Source organism: Cucurbita moschata, unplaced genomic scaffold, assembly GCF_002738365.1.
Source record: "Cucurbita moschata cultivar Rifu unplaced genomic scaffold, Cmos_1.0 Cmo_Scf00064, whole genome shotgun sequence".
Classification (NCBI taxonomy): Eukaryota; Viridiplantae; Streptophyta; class Magnoliopsida; order Cucurbitales; family Cucurbitaceae; genus Cucurbita; species Cucurbita moschata.
In genome coordinates this window covers 123,026-145,666 of record NW_019268580.1, presented here as the reverse complement: position 1 = coordinate 145,666, position 22,641 = coordinate 123,026, and the positions used below count along the sequence as shown (strand labels likewise).

At 37.3% G+C, this 22,641-nt stretch overlaps 4 protein-coding genes across 8 annotated transcripts in view; all 4 read left to right on the top strand.

Annotated features, from left to right (window-relative positions):
• Positions 1-292: 292 nt before the first annotated feature.
• On the top strand, positions 293-5,763 carry LOC111437664 (general transcription factor IIE subunit 2-like). Its single transcript, XM_023075743.1, has 5 exons — positions 293-492; positions 623-910; positions 1,705-1,836; positions 1,954-2,070; positions 5,177-5,763. Exons 2-5 carry the CDS (start codon positions 662-664, stop codon positions 5,501-5,503), a joined length of 825 nt encoding a protein of 274 aa, XP_022931511.1. The 5' UTR covers positions 293-492; positions 623-661; the 3' UTR covers positions 5,504-5,763.
• A 764-nt stretch (positions 5,764-6,527) lies between these two features.
• Positions 6,528-10,352, top strand: LOC111437663 (stress-response A/B barrel domain-containing protein UP3). 4 transcript variants are annotated; one of them, XR_002709462.1, is made up of 11 exons: positions 6,528-6,799; positions 6,888-6,996; positions 7,124-7,251; positions 7,333-7,472; positions 7,593-7,661; positions 8,391-8,529; positions 8,738-8,800; positions 8,885-8,928; positions 9,294-9,395; positions 9,480-9,515; positions 10,128-10,352. XR_002709462.1 is itself a non-coding variant. In XM_023075742.1 (10 exons), the coding sequence occupies exons 1-9, from the start codon at positions 6,715-6,717 to the stop codon at positions 9,378-9,380; spliced, it is 864 nt and encodes a 287-aa protein (XP_022931510.1). In that variant the 5' UTR covers positions 6,529-6,714; the 3' UTR covers positions 9,381-9,395; positions 9,480-10,352. The 4 variants fall into 4 exon arrangements, 2 of the variants coding, with proteins under 2 accessions (XP_022931510.1, XP_022931509.1); XR_002709461.1 differs by having other exon boundaries at positions 6,529-6,799; positions 9,294-9,515; XM_023075742.1 differs by having other exon boundaries at positions 6,529-6,799; positions 9,480-10,352.
• Positions 10,353-15,653: 5,301 nt separating this feature from the next.
• Positions 15,654-22,641, top strand: part of LOC111437653 (myosin heavy chain, striated muscle-like) — a 24,634-nt gene continuing 17,646 nt past the window's right edge. The window contains exons 1-9 of one of the 2 annotated variants that reach the window (XM_023075722.1): positions 15,656-16,108; positions 16,219-16,419; positions 16,516-16,635; positions 16,716-16,753; positions 16,857-16,986; positions 17,552-19,690; positions 19,767-19,904; positions 20,398-20,504; positions 20,598-20,930. In XM_023075722.1, coding sequence (XP_022931490.1) covers positions 16,031-16,108; positions 16,219-16,419; positions 16,516-16,635; positions 16,716-16,753; positions 16,857-16,986; positions 17,552-19,690; positions 19,767-19,904; positions 20,398-20,504; positions 20,598-20,829 — 3,183 coding nt within the window. In that variant the 5' untranslated portion in view covers positions 15,656-16,030 and the 3' untranslated portion in view covers positions 20,830-20,930. Of the gene's footprint in view, positions 16,109-16,218; positions 16,420-16,515; positions 16,636-16,715; positions 16,754-16,856; positions 16,987-17,551; positions 19,691-19,766; positions 19,945-20,397; positions 20,505-20,597; positions 20,931-22,641 lie in introns of those variants that run through there. The other variant, XM_023075723.1, reaches the window with a different exon arrangement.
• Positions 21,913-22,539, top strand: LOC111437669 (nuclear transcription factor Y subunit C-4-like). Its single transcript, XM_023075747.1, has one exon. The coding sequence runs from the start codon at positions 22,056-22,058 to the stop codon at positions 22,446-22,448; it is 393 nt and encodes a 130-aa protein (XP_022931515.1). The 5' UTR covers positions 21,913-22,055; the 3' UTR covers positions 22,449-22,539.

The following is a 22,641-nucleotide window of genomic DNA, read 5'->3' as shown; positions in this document are numbered from 1 at the left end:
AGATATATTTAAATTGTAAATATAAATAATTAAGAAAATATCAGATATAGTTTTATAGATAATTTTATTTTTCATTTTTGTAATTATTGAACTAAAAAAAAAAAAGTAAAAAGGGAATTCAAATTTATAAATTAAATATATATAACTTTTTTCATTCATCGAATAATAATAATTATAATAATAATAAAAAATGGAGACATTTTATCCCAACGGATAGGGTTCGAACCCGGGTTGGAATTTGGGTTTGGTCAGCGATGGAAATTCGTCGGTTCGAACCCGTTTTAACCTTCCTCGAAGCACACATCCCCCATATCTCTCTCTCGCGCGCTTTCCCAATTCTAGCCTCCATCTTCCTTCTTCTCGATCTCCATAGCTGCACAGAGGCGAACCATTCCATTACGTATACTACAGATTGTTAAACATCGTCCCGCGATCCACCGTCGTCTTATCCACGGCGGTCGATTCTGTTCTCTTTAACCGATGCAATTTGTGGTATTCTAGTTACTACCCTTTTCTTTTTTGCGTATTTTCAATTGTTGGTTGGACTTGATGCGATGCCCGTCGTATTGATTTTCATGGGTGAATCTATTTTGATGATTTCTATCGTTGTTTTTGTTGTTAGGGTTGGGTATAATTGAAACTCTGAGGGGATTCGGATTCGATGGCGTTGCAAGAAAAACTAGATAGGTTTAAGAGACAGCAAGAAAGATGCCAGACTACCTTGTCTGGCATTGCTGCATCCAAGACTACTACTACTACACCCAGGTTTACGCCTGCTCCAGCCGCTTCAAGACCTCCGGCTCCTGCTATAAAATTTTCAAATGACACTGAGAGACTTCAACACATTAACAGCATAAGGAAATCCCCAGTCGGGGCTCAGATCAAGAGGGTTATTGACCTGCTTCTGGAGGTTCACACCTATCGCCCATCTTTCTTATTTCCCCCTTTTTGTTTTCTTACTTATACCTTATCTGCTTTACCTGGACTATTGTATTTGATCGAATTCATTGGAAGGCTTTGTATAGGGTAGGATTTAGTGCATGTTTTTGGGAGTGATTTTAAAAGGGCTAAAATTACTTTTGCCATGTTCATCAAAAGGACTCTAAAAACATGTTTTTTTAATTCAAAATAAATTTAATGTTTGATTTTGTACGAATATGTAATTTTCATAACATCAAAATTAATTTTCAAGTATTAAAAACATGTTTTTAGTGTTTTTTTTTTTTAAAAAAAAATATAAGAAGTGTTTTTAACTATCTCAAAGTCACTCCCAAACATGTCATGTTAATAGACACAGATAGATTCAAAATGAGCAGACCTTATGCTGAAATTTATCATATTTCTTGTTTTTAGTCTGTCCAAATTTTGCTAAATTCGATACATGTCTTTCTGAATGATCAATTTTTGAACCGGGAGATTTGGCTGGTTTGAGTACTTTTTCAGGTAGTGAAACTTGTGATTGCCCGTTAAGATGGCAAGAGGAGCTAGGATCCTCTTTAATGGCTTTTATGTGGTCGTTTTCCTTACTTTGTGTTGGTGAAAAAAAATGCATTTGAACATGCCAATCCCCTTCCCGTACTCTCTGGTTTGAATTGGCTGTGAAAAAGCTAAAAAAAGTCCTGAAATGCACTCTCTACTGTTAGTTAATTCAAACCTCAGGGGTATGTTACAATCTTACAGCTTGCTTATTGTGCATGTTAACAGACAAGACAAGCCTTTACACCTGAGCAAATCAATGAATCATGTTATGTTGATATAAATTCCAACAAAGCTGTCTTTGATAGTTTGCGGAATAACCCAAAGGTGCACTATGATGGGAGGCGTTTCTCATACAAGGTAATTTAAATTTTCAAGCACCTGTATACTTTGCATGAACTTGTTCTTGTTTGGTTTAAAAGTTTAAACGTTCAAGATGACGTTTTTTCCTCTTTTTTCTGTTTTTGATATATTCAGTCCAAGCATGATCTGAAGGATAAGAATCAACTTCTTTACTTGATTCGGAAATTTCCAGAAGGCATTGCTGTCATTGATCTCAAGGATTCTTATCCAAGCGTTATGGAAGATTTGCAAGTACGTATAATTGAGAATTTTTTTTATATGCGTTCCCCGTTTTAAATTCGAAAAAAGTGAAAATAACATATCACCCTTGGATGACACTCTCCTCATTTGAACTGCTTGGGTAACAACCTTTGTGTAGCTTAATGTACTGACTATTTTGGACATCAAATGTCTTGTGTAAATTTTGAGCTTTTAAGGCTGTGTATTTTCTTTGCACAATAATTGGAATTATAATTAGTTTACAATTCTAATTACTCTGGCGATTAGTGCAAGAGTCCGTTGAGACCTGGATTCTTATTTGTATACGATATTAAACATAGTGTAAATTAAAGTTGTTAAGTTATTAAGTTTTGATTTGTCCAATAAAAGTGGTATTTTGAGAGTTTATGAAAAACAACTTTCTTTGGTAGCTGCTGAATGGTGATTTTATGTTACCCAATAGCCTTAAAACGAAAATAGAAGTAAATATTTGTTTACCAAACTAGCTGTGAGGAAAGCCCCCAATGTCCTTCGCTAGTATACCCTTGTGTTTTCTTTCCTCGTTTTTTCTTCTCTTCTCTCCATTCCTCCAGTTCCAGACTGATTTTAGAGAAAGTTCGTTTCTTCCTACAGAAATCTGATTGATGCCTGTATGGCTTGCTAACTATTCATGTCAATGTTCTGGGTTCTTGGTCATGTTATACCTCACAAGTCAGCTTGTTTAATTCTCTTCCAGGTTAGACTGTAGTGTCTCCTTGTACACTAGAAGGCTTTGTTCATTCAACAATTCCTGTTTAAGGCTATTGTGAAAATCTTGGCTGGTAGCTTGAAGATTGAAATGAGTCCTTTCTAATACGATTTCTAACACTCAAGGTGCCTTTATAGCCGGTTGGCAAATTTTAGACCAAGTGCTTATAGCTAATGAAGCTATGAGGACCATAGGGAAAGGAAAGAAGAGGGGATTATCTTCAAAATTGATTTTGAGTAAGTTGATGATCATGTGGATTGGGACTTTTTGGACAAAGCTTTAGGGAAGAAAGTTTTTTGGGGTTAAATGGAGAGGTCAAATGTATAATTGTATTAGGTCAGTTAATTTTTTCATTTTTGTCAACGGGAGGCCTAGAGGTAAGATTTCAACAATGAGAGGCCTTAGACAAGGGGGTTCTCTTTCTCCTTTTCTCTTTATCTTGGTGGTGGATGTCTTGTGTAGATGAGTATCGGCTGGTGTGGATAAGGGTGTGCAAGGACTTAGTCTATCATTCGCCTCTTTAGTTTGCGGACAGTTATGACCTTCGAGTGGGGAGTCGAGGGGTGAATGTAAATTCCTCTGGAAAGCTATATCTTCAAGTCTTCCCTCTTTTTCTCAATTCATTTATTGTTTTGTGGGAGACAAACTTTGGGTGATTTTTCCCTTCATCTCTACCTTCTCTCGGATAAGAAGTTACATTGGGTGGCTTCAGTGTTGTCATCTACTGACCAATCTTCTTTGACTTTTTTGCACTTTCGTCACCCTCTATCAGATAGAGAGGAGGTTGAGGTGATAGATCTTCTTTTTATCCTTCAAGACCGGCCCTGGGAGGAGGGATGTTAGAAATTAGAAGGTGGTCCCCTGATCCTAATAGATGATTCTCTTGTCATTCCTTCTTCAACCTTTTATCCTCTCCCCCTGCTTAATCGGCTAATCGGCTGCTCTTGAGGCGATAGTCTTCTCCCCTTTACGGAAGATAAAAGTTACAGAAAATGTTAAGGTTTTTTCTTGGCAGGTTTTATTAGGGCGAGTCAATACCTTAGATTGTGTCCAAAGGCATTTCTCCTTTGCCTTGTTTCCGCAATCGTGCATTCTCTGTAGGAGGGATCATGATGATCCTAGTCACTTGTTGTGGAAGTGCCAGTTCGTGAATTACCATTAGGACCAGTGGCAGAGTTCTTTAGGGGTTATTGGGGCTCGGAATAGGGATGGGTGTTCTTTTTTGAAAGAGGTGGCTTTGCACTTCCCTTTTAGGGAGAAGCGTATAGTATTTTGTCAGGCAAGCTTGCTATTTTGTGTGATGTTTGGTTGGAGCGTAGGAGTAGAATTTGTAGGGATGTGGGGAAATCTAGAGTGGAGGTTTGGGAGTTGGTGAGCTTTAATGCTTCCATTTGGGCTTCGGTAGAGAATAATGTTATCTATGAGCAGTTAAAATTGAAATCAAAGGATTTAACCCCATGATTTATAATCCTTGTCAAAACTAATGGATTTTCTAACGAGGAGCAAAGTTTTCACTGAAAAACATGAAATAATTCAAAGAGCAAACAAAAGTACAATCCAATAAGAGGAGCTAATTTGAGACCAACCAAACGAAAAAGAGTCCAATCTAAAAGAATAAGGTCTAACAAGAGTTACAACAAGTCTTGGAAACCAATGTCCAAAGGGAAGCATTATTCTTATGGTTGATGCAAGGAGACACTACAGTCTAACAAGAGATATACTAGAATTGCTTTTGGTATAAAACTTGTACCATTAAGCTAAGAAAAGGTGGTAGGGTCTAAAAATCCATGTCACAACAACTTCAGTTCCTCGAAGTGATCTTGGTAACCAGAATAAAACATTTGAGGCTAGTATGAAGATGAAGAACTTGAAGATAGCATGTTATTGAGCTTGAAGACTTTGGTATGGCATTCAGAGATTCATTATGACTTAAGTTATGTCAACTTCCCAAATAATGTTTGAAAAATCAACAGTACAAGCATTCTTCATGATATTAGTGAAAAAAGATGAACTTTCCTTGCGCTTGTGGATCAGTTTATCAGTTATTGAGAGAAGTAATTATTTTATTTCACTAGTAGATTACTATGGAAGTTCTGTTAGAATTTGGTTCTTTTATTGTAAATATCTATGTCCATACTTATCTGATACGTCACGAGTTTTACTTATAGGTATTGATTTGGAGGTTGTTTCTTGTAAAGTATGTCTATCTGTTTCCATACTTGTTGATCACCAGTTTTTTGGCCTCCCCAACTTTATGAACTTTGTTTTGATGGAACCGTCTTCTTTGCTTATTAATGAATGGAAAGCACATGGATGTACTCTTCTTTGGTTATATAATGAATGGAAAACACAGTCCATTAGCTTTGCATAATCCTTTCCCCTCTTGTTTAGGCCCTAAAAGCCTCAGGCCAGGTTTGGCTTCTCTCGAACTTTGATTCACAAGAAGATATTGCATACCCAAATGACCCTCGAATTCAAATCAAAGTAGACGATGATCTGAAGCAACTGTTTCGGGAAATTGAATTACCTCGTGATATGCTCGATGTCGAAAAGGATCTGCAGAAGAATGGAATGAAGCCTGCTACCAACACTGCAAAGAGGCGAGCCAATGCACAAAATGTGGCGTCCTCGAAACCAAAGCCGAAGAAAAAGAAGCAAGAGATCAGCAAGAGGACCAAGCTCACCAATGCACATCTTCCGGAGCTCTTCAAGAATTAAAGAACCATATGCTCTTATTATACTGTCATCTGTGGGCTGATATGCGTAGTCCAAGGACTCTGTAGATAGCATTCAACCATCCATCCATTCCTACTGTTTGATGTATTGCCTTTTGTGAATGTTCTGCGTTTACTTCAAGTAATTGAATAATTTGAATATAAGAGAGAGAGGTTCATTCAACTAGACATATGACATTACAAGTTGATCATTTGTGCAAACTTCTAAATTCTATAATTTCAAGTTCATTTTATTTTAGAACAGTTAATATGTGCATTACATTCATTTGCCATAGCCCTGTTTGCTTGAACCTTGTATTGCTGATCCATTCGTGTTCGGTGCGTTCAAGTTCAACAACCAACAAGATTTCTTCGTGTGCAAAGGATTATATTATAGGATTGATTTCATATTACAAATTTTGATATGACAGAGGAATGATATAGTAAATTATTGAAATAAATGATCGAGCTTGTATGTTTTTTGTTATTTGATAATCGAAGCGACCAAAAAGTATGGTCGATAGGAATTTGACTAGATTTAGACTTGTGGCATCCATCCCTAACCCAATTTCAAGTTAGTTGAGTTGGCATCCTCGGAACCATCCTTAACCCAATTTCAAGTTAGTCGAGCAGGCATCCTCGGAACCATCCCTAACCCAATTTCAAGTTAGTCGAGCAGGCATCCTCGGAACCATCCCTAACCCAATTTCAAGTTAGTCGAGCAGGCATCCTCGGAACCATCCCTAACCCAATTTCAAGTTAGTCGAGTAGGCATCCTCGGAACCTTTTCTTGTAATCAAGAATCCATCCCTAATCCAATTTCAAGTTAGTCAAGCAGGCAGTAGGCATCCTCGAAACCTTTTCTTCTAATCAAGAATCTTATTATTCATCAATTAGGGCTCTCGGATCTACTAATAGTAATATATGACCCAAAAAAAAAAAAATCATATAACCTCCAAATTTTTGGGACAAAAAAGTCAAATTTCACGAACTCTCGGGTAGCAAAATCAAGGGGTCCTGATTTGATGAGCTTGGCGTTAGGTCAGTGTCAAAAACTTAAGGCGCCAATTTGTTGTTATGATGATCGGTTTTCGTAGTCCACCCATTTTTGTGTCCCATAGCTTCTCATCAATGTCCATGGCGGATCTTGAGGCTCAAACCTCGACTAACCCAAGCAATTTCAGATAGAGAGACCTCCACACTTTAACCATCGCAATGCTCATTCAAGCTCACTCCCCAAACCCACATGTCTTCTTCCTTCCCAGAAGCCCTTCAACTTCCCGCCATTTCTCCGTCCATGGTAAGATGCTTGATTTCATTTGTTGTGGGAATGCTTCATCTGGGAATTTACTTAGTCTTCTACTTATTTTTTTGCATTGATCGAACAGTTTCTCATTCACGTGGACTCAAAGCGCCGATGGGGCGACGAAATGAACCATTGTCTAGGATTTCGGCTTCGGGGGAGCACAGTCCAACCACCAATTCGGGGAAGAAAAGGTTCAACTCTTCGAAATTTCTCTTGACCACAACTTGATACCGAATTCCAATCTATGCACGATCTATTCTTTCAGAGGCATTGCCCAATAGTTTAATTTACAAGTTTTTTTTTTCCTGTTGTACATAGAAAGGTTTTCGAACACATTTCTCTGCTCAAAGCGAGGGAAAATATTTCAGAAGAAGAAGAGAACGATCTGCTTGATTATCTCTATACCACCCAGTATCAAATGCGGGGCATTGTTGCCGTTTCATTAGGTGAATTTCTAGCCTTCTGCTTTCTAAAATTATGGAAGTTCAGAATCTTGTGTGAAGCTTACTTTTCTTGTACCTGTGCAGGACGTGCCTGTGGCCAAAATAGTGAAAGCTATACCCATGGTGTGTATATGCGTTTCCAACGAAAGGAAGACCTTGAAAAATTCTATGTGAACCCTTTCTACTCGCGAGTACTAAATGAGCATGTGATGCCTTATTGTCATGTATGCCTCAACATGTAACCACCAATACTCTCAATCTAACTTCCTTTTTGTCTTGCTTTCCCGGAAGATTGTCTTGCTGTATCTGGCCAACTTATGAATTTGTTTCAATGTCTATAACAGGGATTGATTCATGTAGATTATGAATCAGAGGTGGAAGATGACATGCTTCCCATTTTTCGGAAAGGAGAGGTATGGACACTATCTAACTTTGTTCCTAGGATTTGTGTAAAATGCAGATCTCTATGTTCCATTGTCATGTATGTCATTATTTTGTTCTTTGATGAATGTTGCTTGCGTTGGTGTGATGTTATGCATTTCCTTTTAGCTTTTATTTCTTGAATATCTGGATTTCTCAGGGCTTGAAATTGCGGATTTTCGAGTGAGAATTTGTTTTTGACTTGGGGGAATGGGAGTATCATAATCTTTGGAGTGGGGAGAGCCTCAATCTTTAAATACTGAGCTCAAGTGGGTTGCTGACTTGACTTCTTTAAGGAAAAACATATTGAAGTTGGTTTGTTGATTTTTCTTCTCTTATTATTATGTTCTTTGTCATATATCATATACTAAATTTGAAATTCAAGGAAGTTACTTTGAAAATAGTGGATTTTAGGAGTCGTTGTTTGAAGGAACTGCTCGTGTGGGTAATGCCCGAAGCCAGAAATTTTTTGGAATGATAAAATCCTCTAAATCAAAATTATCTAAGTTTCATCAAACCGTTATCTGTTGCATTGAAAACCTGATTTCTTGTGTTTAATGTCATTTGAGGTCTTGTATAGTTGTTGTTTTGAGATGTTGACTATGTCAAGCTATTTGTATTGAAAAGTAGATCTGTTTTTCATATCAGTTGTATGCCTTCTAATGATCTCTGAAAATATGGACTTAATAAAAAAATATAGTAACACAGAGTTTTGATGTCAGGAGTTCAATTATGGTGTGGAGTTTGTGCTTCTCATTAAATTTCTTCAAGATTCATTTGGAAAACCTTTAGAAGACGCATTAAATTCTCTCGAGCAACTGGCAATTGATAACCCTTCTTTAATTGTCCAGTTTACACAAGGTATACTTTTATATCGAATCATTCGTTCCGAAACTTGGAGAGAACATCAACATGTATTATTATAGCTGTCGATTTTGAATTTGATATAAATTACTATTGACATGCATCACAATATATGTGATGAGATCGTCTTTAGCTAATCTGTACTAATAAGTTATTCTTTTCAGATATCAGGTAGTGGGATTTTTATGTTTTGAATTCATATCAGGTTTAAATTTTAATCCCAGTTGTAAGGAGTTCACACATGGAGTTGTTATACGATTTCGGTCAAGTAAGCACTTGTATGACGTTGTGTTCTTTTATATTCAATAACGGGTCTTTTAATGGTCTTGCCTCAATATAACATGTTTTGCAGTCGAAGCCTTCGAGATGTTTACAGGCAGCTCAGATTACAAAGATGTAAGAAACCCCATCAATTAAGTCATCATATTTGCTGATCTGTTTTATCTGTTTAACTCGATTTGTCAGTGAAAACACCATCTGCTTATGCCTTTAATATATCTCCCTTCACTGTTGAACTCCAATACACCTATATCTTCTCCTGCCTCCATATTCTACATACTATCAGTAAAAAAAAATGAAAAACTTCAGTTCTGTGCCATGATAACATTTTAACACTAAAATTTGAAAACGTTTTAACCTCAAATTATGCGTATGTACTTGCTATGTCTTTTCTCAGAATAATCTGAGAAATTTCTTGAATATGACAACACAGCTACTGTATTTATTGTGGATGTCCTAATCGGTTTTCATTTCAAATGTAGATGTGGAGGTCTAAGTTTCAACCAATCATCCAGAAAACAGTGTCTCTTCATTTCTCTGTTGACCCAGTAGGGACTGAGATCATGTAGCAAGGAGTATTCTTGGTTTGTTCCCTATACATCATCCATCTCGAGTGACCCGTAGAAGATGGTAGGCCCAATATGATTTGAGTGAACTTTTTGTGGCAGGTTTTGGTACCAGACTTGGTTTTACTCTTAACAAGCGTAAGGACAAGTATATTGTTTTGTATTTTTGACGTTTCAGATCCGATGTCCTATTCCTCTCTGTTTTATCTTTCGTCATCTCGCCATTTGTTAATTTTTATGCATTTCAATCTGATAGAGGTATGTGGATTTCTGAAACTCTCTGTCTGCTTGAATGGTATTACAATTCTGCTTCCTCCCATTGAATATGTCCTAAAATTATTCTATGGGATTAGGATATTCTGATGATGGAGTCATATTTGGTTGACTTTATGATATTCTAAAGTCGTTCTATTTTTATGTAAACCCGAGATAGGTTACGAACTTGGATTTGTCACTAACCAATACGACAACTTCGGTGAAAATAACAAACGATGGAAAAACCTCTTCTATGGTGTGCATATGGACAATCAAATCTGAAGATGAGCTTTTACTGATGTTGAATCCTTACCAAAGAGATATATCAGGAGAATGACTCTTTCATGTATTGTTTGGCCTTGTATTGTAAACAGGAAAAACAGTAGAATTTAAAAGTGCGACTCATTTTGTCGACGACTTAAATAACTATATATCATTTTGTTCACTCTTCTAAAGTCAGCATTTAAATGACTTGAACTCCATCTCATTGTTCAGGCTTGGCTACCATTAATCTGACATGAAGACAGAATCAGGAGGTACAGGTTATTGCGACGTTCTCGACACCCACTCACTTGGATGGTGAGGCCATTTTATATGTGTTCTGGATGTTATTTTTCTATTTTGTACAACTCATATTATAGGTACTTGAGATATTGAATCTACAATGAGAGAAATCTGTATATCGAATCTTATGCAATTCGATGTTTGCGTTTATGCTTATTGTTTCCCCTCAAGGTGAGAGCTGAGGCTTTCTACTCAATTTTATTTTGTGCAAACACAAAAAAACCGCTTGGGAACGTATGATCTTAGTTATTGTTCGACTAGTTAAATGACTAACTTAGCCGAAACAGGCTGTCTCCTTCAACACTCGGAGGCTGCTGCTAAATCTTTAATGGGTTCCATGAGTTCTCTTGTTATTAAGTTCAACCTTATATGTTATGTATACATGAAAGGAAATCACATGCTTTTGGATTTAGCAGTTTAATTTCCTTCGACGTTATGTTAAGATTTCCCTGGAGATTAAATACTGCTCATAGCCCAACAAATAAGAAACAAGACATCCTCATCCTAAATCTTTACATTATTTAAACTCCTGATGAAATTTTTTAGGAACAATCATGTTATTATGATTCTAAATTGAAGTTAGGATATGAATAGCTTAATGAGAAGAACTTGCTGTATCAATTGGTCAAGAAACTCCCCCACCCACACGAACACTGAGAAAAACTTTACTTTTTCCATTAATTAACTACCCTATGCCCATATGGCTCTTGTCGGATGTTTCCCCTTCATCTTTATCGAAAAAGCAGCAAATGAATTCCATCTTCCCACTGATTGTTCTTCTACACATGGCGCACGCCAAAAAAGTTTCTGCTTCATTGAGTTTCTATGTTTCCAATACCCAAATGTTTCTGCAGATGGATTCTGTAAGTTCTGAGTTTCTCTGAAATCCCTTCTCTTTACATCCTAGAACAGGTAAAAAAGTGGAAGGGGTGAAGTCTAAGATTTCATTGATTTCCACGTGAGAGTTGTACACTTTTTGGCTGTCAAAGCACATGAATTCTTTATTTCATTGCTGTTGTTTTCAGTAGATATTTTTATCTTCTCTCTCTCAATTGTTTTCTGTTTGGTCAGTATAATGTGTTGTTATTTTCTTGGCTGGCATTTAGGATAAAATCTCTGTCAACATCTTTCTCTCTTTGGATGGAAGCAAAAAGGGCCTAAAACAAATCCAGATGGGAGTGTCTGAGGGAGCTCACAAGTAAGTCTCTTTGGGACCCTTTCCCTGATCACTCTCTGTCTTTCAGTCTTTCTTCTTATACACTTATTATGAGATGAGGGCCGACCATTTCCACACACACTGCCCACCTTCCACTGTCCCTTCCCTTCATCATCTTCTGTTGGCCCCTTTTCCAGCTTTCTCTAGTTCCTCGCCACACAGTTCTGAGTGTCAAAGATTGTTGGGAGGTAGTCACACGAATGATCGTAAGTTTATAAGTAAGGAATACATCTTTATTGGTATGAGCCCTTTTAGGAAAGCCCAAAGCAAAGCCACGAGAGCTTATGCTTAGAGGGGACAATATCATATCATTCTAGAGAGTCATGATTTCTAACACTGAATAGGTTATAAATTTGAAGGAAGATAAATCGAGAACACAGATAAAATAGTTAGCCAAAGTATAAAAGACTATGAAAAAGAAAGATATGTTGTCCATATCATCTTTTTAGATCCACAAGCTAACCAGTAAGACAGGCGATTTATGTCACTTTTTCATTTTATCAGTTATGAAGGTCACGATAAAGTAAAGCAAAGAAAAATGTATAAAGTGGATATCGTCACGGGACTTTAATTATAGCAATAACTAGCCATATTAATTAGATAAGGGTAGATGTAAGTTTTGGGCTTCCAAGTGTCCAAATGAATCTGTAAAGGTCCTAAGAGATTTCAAGTGTTCTGGTTGAAGTTCATAAAATAGCTTGGTGTTAGTAAAAGAACAAAGGAAAAACAATAATTTTTTATCACATGTCATGGAATCCAGACCAATAAAGAGTTGCTGATCTTAAGGAATCTTAGGTTATTTTGATCTAACACAGCATGGATTTGCTTTCACACACCCTATCTATTCACTATCCATGGTAGGATAACTAGATCTTAAAACGCTAGCGAGTCTTTTCTCGACAACCTTTCCATCAAAGTATGTAACTCGTTGAGATGCATAGGCTCTCACCCCATTTGTTCGATGTTCAAGGACTTCATCCAAACAATGACATCCCCGTTTTCGTTATACTATACGCATGATTAAGTTTAGATCCTGACTTAACATAAGAGACTACCGAAAGACTTCCTAATCAGTGGAGATGTTGTCTTTCCAATGAACTAACGATATATCCTCTAACCTTTAACTTAGCAACCGCATCTTTAATATTAATGTTTCTTATCTTCTTAAAAAAAAAAAGGAAGTTTCTTGTTTGGTCAAAGAGGAAAAACAAGATTATATGCGTTGAAATGTCTGCATTAATAAGATCTTCTCTCATGGTGTATCCAACCTTTGACGTGAAGAAGAGACCACACAGAGGAGAGAGAGAGAGAGGAAAATGTAAAGAAAACTCCATAGGTAACCGCCTGAATGGGACAAGACGCAGTTGAAAACACAGAGTCCTAACTTAATTCTAATGCTTCAAGCTCACCTCTAATGGACAAATGGAAGTCCAAAGAATAATTGGAGTTTGATGTACCAAAAGGAAAGGGAAAGGGCAAACATAATTTGGTGATATATCTTTTCTTTAGGGGTTTGCCAGCTGCTGCTGCTATCTGCTATCTACTTCCCTTTTGTGTCATATTTCAGGTTATATCGTTTTAGTGGGTTTTGGTGTACCCAAAAAAGGGTGTAATAATCTTCATCTTTCAGATAAAGAGATCATCATCATCATCATTCTTTGAGTTTCTTATATTAGCTTCATGATAAGCCTAGAATCCGACCTTTTCGAACGAGTTTAAATCGTTGAACTTTCAAGTTTCTTTAATGTTAGTTCCTAAACATTTAAATATAATCACGTTGGTCTTTCTATATTATTTTTCCATCTAATCTCTGAATCGTGGTTAGGTTAAGATGTTGGTGCACATAATCAGAACTACATTAATTTGTCAAAATCAAAGTAACTAAAATGAGATTCAAACCCGATTGAACTTAGAAGTTGCAAAATAGGTTTTATGGGTAAATTTAAGCATCATCTGATGTATTGTTCATAGAGAAATCTCTCATCAACGATAGAACAAGATCCCTTTTGTATCATATCTAAGGGATTTCTGGGTTCAGGTCGAAGAAGTAATGTCACTCGATCATTATCAAATTGACTGCAATCTTTTTCTATCCGTGAAGATCCCAATCCCAAAAGAGTGCCTTCTACTTCTAATAGGCCATAAACTAGATCAGAATCATTCTCAACGAGTCCATAAACAGTGATCCCATTTTTTTCCATCGGGTCTGGATAGAGACCAAAGCTCTTGAACGGCCGATCTAGTAGAACAACTCAAAAGATAAAGAAGTACAGCTAACTTTTTCAAAGAGGTCGAGGGACACATAGATTGAGTAGTAAATTGTTGAAGGGGCCATGTAGCAATTGAAAATTGGTATCAATCTCCCTTATGGCTCGTACTTGCTCATTGATGGGTTGTGCATGAAACCATCCATTTTCATTTATTCTTCATAGTAACCATTTATAAATGAAACAATTTCTCTTATTCATTCATTTATTGCTTTTAAATGACTACTGCATTCCTTTTAATTTCCTTTCCCAGAAATTTATTGCTTAGCACATCTTTTTGTAATTTAAAACTAATAATTGGGAACGTCCCAGAAAATAACGATGCAGTTCATAAATTTTACGTAAATTATAGTCTAACTGAACAGTAATTGACATATATTTCTTCTTTTGAGTTTCGAGATTCAAATCCTCATATCTCCGATCTGTTGCACTGAAGAACAATCGTATATGAAAGGAGTTAGGTCGAAGAAATAAAAGAAAAAGATGGTTAGGGTTTTGGGGACACTTTAAAGCAAAGCAAAACCCTCCATTTTGAGGGTGTTCTTGTTCTTGAAAGCAACCCTTTTGGCACTATGTTTGTATGGTGATGTTTGTTATGGTACACAATATGCCACTCTCTAAATGTCTTTGCAAGCTACCTTCTACCAAATACCTCCATTTCCCATTTCCGAAAATTTCCTTAATTACGTTTAACTAACATCGTTGCTTCTTTAGCGTTTGTTCGTATATTAAACCCATTGTTTAGGATACGTTTGGAATTATCGTCTTTTTGTTACTGTCAAAACCATTTCTAACTCGAAATCATCGTGATTGTGAAAAATTATTTATATGTGATTAATTTTTTTATAATTAAAATGATATAAATTTACTTTTATTTTTTTGGACAATAAAAACAAATTAAAAAAAAAAAAAAAAATCAATTCAAATCTTTAGACTAAGTTTATTATATGGGCAATTGCGTTTTGCTTATTATAATGTTAGATTTGCACCGACCGTTGAGGGGTTCGTTGGCTATCTCTTTGGATTCTTGTGAAAATTACATAATGACCATAATACCCTCGTTGCCATCTCTTAACTTACCAAAATGACATATATGTCCTTATTAATCATTTTAAATTAAATTATTTTATTTTATTTTTTTAATTCATCCCGTCACTTCTCATCATCCATATATAATTGATCAATTGAACTATACTCATGTTAACTCAAATTATTCATATCCCAATTTTATCAAAGTTGATAAAGTTGCTATAGGCTGGCGTGTTGAAATAGAAAAAAGATACGAATTTATTCTAGAAGACTTTCTCGAATTTATATACGGTCTGAAATTATACTGTATGAATAGTTTAATATAACTATCGAATATATTGCTAAACGGGTGTTTAAAAAACTTGGTAACGTGAAAAATCTGATCAACTCATTCCAACGTCTACCGTTTGAGTTGGGTTATAACTTATTGGATTGAGTGAGTTCAAACAAATAAAAATGGTATGAATAATTTAATGTTTGAAAATAAATTAGTAGAATTTTTTTTCCTTATTAAAAATTAAATTTTAAATAAATATCTCGAACGACCTAATTCAAGTCAACTCAAATATTTTATGATCGGGTCGAGTTCATTATTTAAGAAAATGTTTCGTTCCGGCTAACCCAATTTTCTACCAATTAAATCAATATAATAAACATTTGCATTTTCTATTTAATTTCAAGAGTTGACATATAGAATTCCATACTAACGACTAAAAGCTGAAAAGAAAAAAAAGAAAAAGAAAAAGGGAAATAGAATATGGGGCCGAAATGAAAATATGAAAAAGATGAGGGGTATAATTGCAAAGAGACACTTTTACTGTTCTCTCTACCTAAGGCAAACTACCCCGCAATAATTTAATCACATAAAGAATTCACCTAATTACTATTTTAAACAAAATTAATTAATCTTAATTAATCATAAGTTTGATTCTTTAAATGCCTTTAATTCCTTTCTTTATTTCCTTTTTCCATGTGTTCACTAACCACTCTTTTCAAAAGCACTCTGCAAAATCAAGTCCTTTAGATCTGCTCCTCTGTTTCTTTTCAATGCATTCTCTTCTCTGTTTCCTCTGCAAATCTCCCCGTCTTCCATGTCCTAATGCCTCTTCTTCTTCTTATTCCTCGTCATTGGAGCTTCTGTTTGTTCTTCATTTGTTGTGGCAATGATCCTTCAACCCAAATTCCAACTGGTTCGATTGAATTGAATTGAATTGAATTGAACTGAACCCATTTGGGTGTGGCTTGATTGTTGCTGTTTCCGGGGAATGGCTGGAGCTCCGGCGAGTGAAGCTTTTTCCGGTGACGTTTGAGGATTGGAGAAGATGTTCAAGTCGGCGAGGTGGAGGAGTGAGAAGAACAGGATCAAGGCTGAGTTTAAATTGCAATTCTGTGCGACTCAGGTTGTTTCGGAATTGGGGGTTTTTTTTTTCAGGCTCTGAGTTTCTGATTGTGTTAGGATTTCCTGGGAAATCGAAATGGTGTTTGAATAATAAACTGTTTTTGGTTTCAGATATCTGAATTTGGCGGTGATTCATTGACGATATCTGTGGTTCCTGGTGATGTGGGGAAGCCGACGCTGAAACTGGAAAAGGCGACAGTGCGAGGAGGAAAGTGTCGGTGGGAGAATCCTGCTTATGTAACAGTTAAGTTTGATACAGACCAGAGAACTGGAAAGTTCACTGAGAAAATCTACCATTTTCGAGTCTCTACGGTATGCTATGAAACTTGGTCGGATTCTTTTTGCGTTGAAGGTGTTTGACGAAATGCCACGTTAGTATGAGAGGTTTAATTTGTGGGTTTTGTTCAGGGATTGACCAAAGCTGGTTTACTTGGTGAAGTTTCTATTGATTTTGCTAAATATGCTGAAACCACCAAGCCTTTCTCTGCTTCTCTTCCCCTCCACAATTCAAATTCTGCAGTTTTGCATGTTAGTTTCTCTATCTCTATCTCTGTGTCGGTACTTTTTTGTTCAAAGATGTTAGTGTTCAAGTTTCTTGTTCTGTACAGATTTGGATACAGAGGATTCAGGAAGATGCTGCTCAGAGGTATATATATATATAAGATGGTGAATTAGAGTTCATATGTTTCTTTGACTGTTTTCTTTTAGAACATGGGGATTGATCTGGTTTGTTTGGGGAACATTTTCAGAGATTTGGAAGAGTTTGAGGACTCGAAAACTAGATCTCAAGATGAGAGCTTAAGCAGCTACTTGAACAATGAGGATATGAACAAGAACAGTCAAACTGAAGTGGGATTGCTTCCTCAATACGCAAAAAATGTATTTTCACTTTTCTTTTCCAGCTTAACTTTGACCCGAATGGATGAAATAATCTATTCTGACTTCTGTTGCACATTTAGAAGGGAATGTTAGGAATCACGACCCTCCACAATAGTATGATATTGTCCACTTTGAGCTTAAGCTCTCATGGACTCCCTCCCAACAATCCTCTACAATCTTCTCCTCGAACAAAGTACACTATAGAGTCTCCCCTGAGGCCTATGGAGCCCTCGGCCTCTCCTTAATTGAGGCTCGACTCCTCTAGAGTCATCGAACAAAGTGCACCCTTTGTTCGACACTTGAGTCACTTTTGACTACACCTTCGAGACTCACAACTTCTTTATTTGACATTTGAGGATTCTATTGACATGATTAAATTAAGGGCATGACTCTGATACCATGTTTGGAATCACGACTCTCCACAATGATATGATATTGTTCACTTTAACCCCATAATCATTTCTTTACGATCATTTCCTAAATTAGTCCATGCCTCCCCCACCCTCCTCAACAGGGAACACTCATGGAATGTTTGAATCAAATCTGTCCTCTCTTCATTTTGCAGGATGGGTTGAATGATGAAGCTGAAAGAAATGGTGATCATAGAACATCAAGTGGATCAGACAGTACAGTTTCAAGTTATGAGAGTAGCTCTGGACTTGACAGTCCAGTAGGAAATGGGATTAGGAACAACACCCATCAGCAACCTAATGGCTTTCTTTCACCATTAAGCCGCACCCCAGATTCTCACAAATCACCTGCTCGTGAAGAGAATCATGCATTCCCGTGGAAGTGGTCGGTTCAATCTGATCAAACCGATGATTCGGGAGTCAATGGCATTGTAGGAGGAAGGTCCAAAAAGGAAACTGATATTGAGAATGAGGAACTTAAGAATGAGCTTTCTGTGTTGAGCAGACGAGCAGACATGTCGGATATGGAGTTGCAGACGCTTCGTAAACAGATTGCGAAAGAGAATAAGAGAAGCCATGATCTTATGAGTGAGGTTTCTAGCTTGAAAGCGGAGAGAGATGAATGGAGAGCAGAATGCGAGAAGTTGAAGGGCTTTCAAAAGCACATGGATGATGCAAAAGTTAAAAACAAACTGCAGTTTGAACATGGGGATCTGCGGGCTCTGATAGAAGAAATGAGACAAGAATTGAATTATGAGAAAGACTTGAATGCCAATCTCCGGTTACAGCTACAGAAAACGCAAGAATCGAATACTGAGTTGATTTTAGCGGTACAAGATCTCGAGGAGATGCTGGAGCAGAAGAACTGTGAAATATCAGAGGCCAAGAAGGCTGAAGAAGAGGATGATGAGCTAAAAGCACTTGAAGATCTTGTGAAGGATCAAAAGAATGATAGAAAAGTATATGAACTGGAGCAAAAAGTGATGGAACTCTACGATGAAATCGAGCTGCATATGAGAGATAAGGACGAGCTAGCGATACAAACGGAGCAGCTTGCGCTTGATTATGAGATATTGAAACAGGAAAACCATGATCTTTCCTGTAAACTGGAGCAGTGTCAACTTCAGGAGCAATTAAAGATACAGCATGAGCGCTCCTCTTCCGCTGCTGCTATGATAAATGAGCTTGAAAAGAAGATTGAGGGTCTCGAAAACGAGCTTAAACAGCAGTCGGCTGAATATTCCAATACTTCTGCTACAATCAGGGAACTTCAATCCCATGTCAGAAGTTTGGAGGAAGAACTTGAGAAGCAGGGGCTAGATTTCGAAGCCGACTTGGAGGCAATGACGGTTTCCAAGGTCGAGCAAGAGCAAAGAGCTATCCGAGCGGAAGAAGCTTTAAGAAAAATGAGGTTGAGAAATGCTCATACTGCAGAAAAGCTTCAGGAGGAATTTGGAAGGCTGTCTAAGCAGATGGCTTCTACATTTGAGGCAAATGAGAATGTGGCTATGAAAGCACTAGCAGAAGCTAGTGAGCTTCGCTCACAGAGAACTCACTTGGAAGAAGCTCTCCAGAAAGCAAATGAAGAGCTACGATCCGTGAGAGAAAAATTGCATGAACTTTCTCATCAAATCAAGAGCAACTCAACTCAGCTAGAACAAATGACATCAGAACTCGAGACTAAGTCCAAACAACTCGAACACCAGGATACGAAGTCTGAATCGTTCTCTCAGGAGATCCAAATGCTCAAATCCGAGATCGACCGACTCGTAGGAGAGAATAGCAATCTTAAAGAACAAGCTGGACAGGTAGAGACTATGAGAGTAGATTTAGCTCAAATGACGACGTTAGCTAGAGAAGCCGAGATGCTAATCCAAACAAGAAATACCGAAAGAAACGAGCTGGAGAGCAAGGTTATATCGGCAAAGAAAGAATCCGACAAACTCCTGGATGAGTTAGAGAAACTGAGGAACATGAAAGATGAAAAGGAGAGTTTGCTAGAACTTCTACAGGCAGAGTTTCAGAAGCTCAAAGTTGAATGCAATGACTTAAAGCATTCTTTGGCTGAGGATGAGATAGAGAAAGAGAAACTTAGAAAGCAGATATTGCAGCTGAAAGCTGAGCTGAAGAAGGAGGAGGCCTCTAACAGTTCTGAGAAAAAGCTCAGGCATAACAATGGACGTGTGGCTGCAACTATTGGTGGAAACAAAACTGCTCCAAAACCAAAACTAAATTCAGCTTCTCATGGCCCTGCTGAAGTTGCTAATTTGAGGGAGAAAATCAAAACGCTCGAGGTAACGTCAGCTTCCGAGCGGATCGGAATTCTCTGATGATGTTACTTGTCTAATGAATAACTTTATTGTCTTGCAGAGACAGATAAAATCAAATGAAAACGCCTTGGAAACATCAGAGAATTCATTTCTCCAAAAGGAACAAGACTTCTGCAATAGAATCCTAGAGTTGGAGAGCAGACTAGAAGAGCTAAACCATTTGGAAACATCTCAAGAGGTTAGAAAACGTTCCACATATCAAGATTTGTAAATGCATTGTGAGTTTCCACGTCAGTTGGAGAGGGAAATGAAGCATCCCTTATAAGGGTTTGGAAACCTCTCCCTAGTATACGCGTTTTAAAACTGTGAGGCTGACAACGATACGTAACGGGCCAAAGTAGATAATATCTACTAGCGATGGGCTTGGGCTGTTTACAAACGGTATTAGAGCCAGACATCGAGCGATATGCTAGCGAGGACGCTGAGCCCCCAAAGGGTGGATGGATTGTGAGATCTCACATCAGTTGGAGAGGGGAACGAAGCATCCCTTATAAGAGTATAATGGTGTGGAAACCTCTCCCTAATAGACGCGTTTTAAAACTGTGAGGTTGGTGGCGATACGTAACGAGCCAAAACAGATAATATCTACTAGCGGTAGGCTTAAGCTGTTTCCAGTCTTTTAAGTATTATGCATTAGATTTAGACAAGCTCCACTGTCATCTCATTTACAGGTAACCAACGGTAGAAACGACACCGCTTCGCATGGTGGAGCGTTCGAGAAGACGAGACAGAGAGCAGACAACTCAAGCAATAATGGCAATGAATTATCAGTCAATAGGTACTAATTTAAAACATCCAAAGCTCAAGTTCTTTCATATGTTCCCTATCTGCTTCTACTTGTTAGAATCCAATCGCCTCTCTTTCGCTGCAGCAACACGAACTCGTTCAAAACCTCTCCCACGGTTGGTGATAGCAATGGCAACCTTGATGAACTGCTGACAGAATTGTCATCATTAAAAGAGAAGAACCAATCAATGGAAAATGAACTGAAGGATATGCAAGAGAGATACTCAGAGATAAGTCTTAAGTTTGCAGAGGTAGAAGGTGAAAGGCAGCAGCTAGTAATGACGGTGCGCAACCTCAAGAATGCAAAGAGGAATTAACTCTTCTCTAACAACACACTTGTACTTGAATACTCATATATTATAATGTATAGTTGAGGAGCTCCGTTCACCAAATTGAATAAATTAATTGTATATTGTATTTGTTTTCACTCAAAAATTTACTCCTCCCAGTACCCAGAAAAAGCTCGACTAAGATGTTCGTATGACCTGATAATCTAAACAACTCAAACTACTTAACTTAAACCGTAAGGGTTGAGTTGGGTTAGATTATTTTTCGGTTCGTGGGTTGGAACGTTTTTGACTCGACCCACCTGAAAATAGGATTCATAACCCAATCCTACTCAAACTACCTAACTCAATAGAGTTATGCTGAGTTTAGTTGTGAATCCTGTTAGATGAACTCAATTCTCTACAATGGTATGATATTGTCACGACTTTCATGGTTTTGCTTTGGGATTCCTCAAAAGATTGAAAACCAATGAAAAGAGTATTCTTTAATTAAAAACTCATGATCATTCCCTAAATTAGCTAATCATCCAACACCTTTCCCTCGAACAAAGTACGCCTCACCTTAATCGAGGCTCCTTCCCCAAAAAACCTCATACCAATGAAGAGAGTATTGACTTTTATCCTCCAACAAACCCTATTCAGTTTATTTGAGTCACCAACCCGATCAACATAAAATTTCATAATAGTCTAAAGATTTTCTCCAACGCATTCCATGTATAAAATTTCATAATAGTCTAAAGATTTTCTCCAACGCATTCCATGTACGAGTAAGCTTGAGAGTTTGATAGCTTCGATATTTAAATAGTTGATGACATCACATTCGCAACTTGCAAAGATTAAAAGTCTAAGTTGGCTGGCTGGCTACTAATTTGCATTAGTTTTAGGGCTTTGAGTTTAAAATTTTTTTAATTTGTCAAAAATTTATAATATATTTAAGACTAAATTAATCAAATTAAAATTATAGGTAATGATCAAGATGTATGATATCACCCAAAAGGTATAATTTGTCTTAAGCAGCAACAAAAAAATAATTAAATTCAAACCAATAACAAGTAACGACGGCTAATACGTGTTTAAGCATTAAAAAATGTGTTAATCATTGGACTGACTAACCTTAATCGGAGCCGGCAGACCGGCTGCAGCAGAATTCCACAACGCCTATAAATCCAGAGCTCCTTTCAAAGCAATTTCTCAGTTCAATTGAATTGAAGAATCAACGTTTCCGATCAAAAGCAGAGGCGGAGGGGAATATTCTGATGAGGCAAGCAGGAGCATATTCCGGCGTGACGTACTGGAAAACAGGGCCGCACTCGCTGCCGTTAGCGAGAATCAAGAAGATCATGAAGAAATCCGGCGAGGATGTGAAGATGATCTCCGCCGAGGCGCCGATCGTCTTCTCGAAAGCTTGTGAACTGTTCGTCGAAGAATTGACGAAGAGATCGTGGATGATTGCGATGCAGAGCAAGAAGAGGATGCTTCACAAAGAGGATGTCGCTTCCGCCATTTTGGCTACAGATATTTTCGATTTTCTAATCGGATTGATCTTCCATGAAACCACCACCGCCGCTTCCGCTTCCGCCGCCGCCGAGCTTCCTGAAAGTGAAACTATGTCCATTCCCGTGGAGATGAGCCCGTTCTTGCAGTCCTGAAAGGATCGGAAAGTTAAAAGACTCTTTTCTGTGTTTGTCTCATGAATTTTCAATAATTTGATTCTGAAATTTGTGGTTCCATTTATTTGAAATATTTCTATATGTTAAAAATAATTAGCAAAATTTAGAGGTATTTTACAAAAAAAAAAAAAAAAAAAAAAAAAAAAAAAAAAAAAAAAAAAAAAAAAAAAAA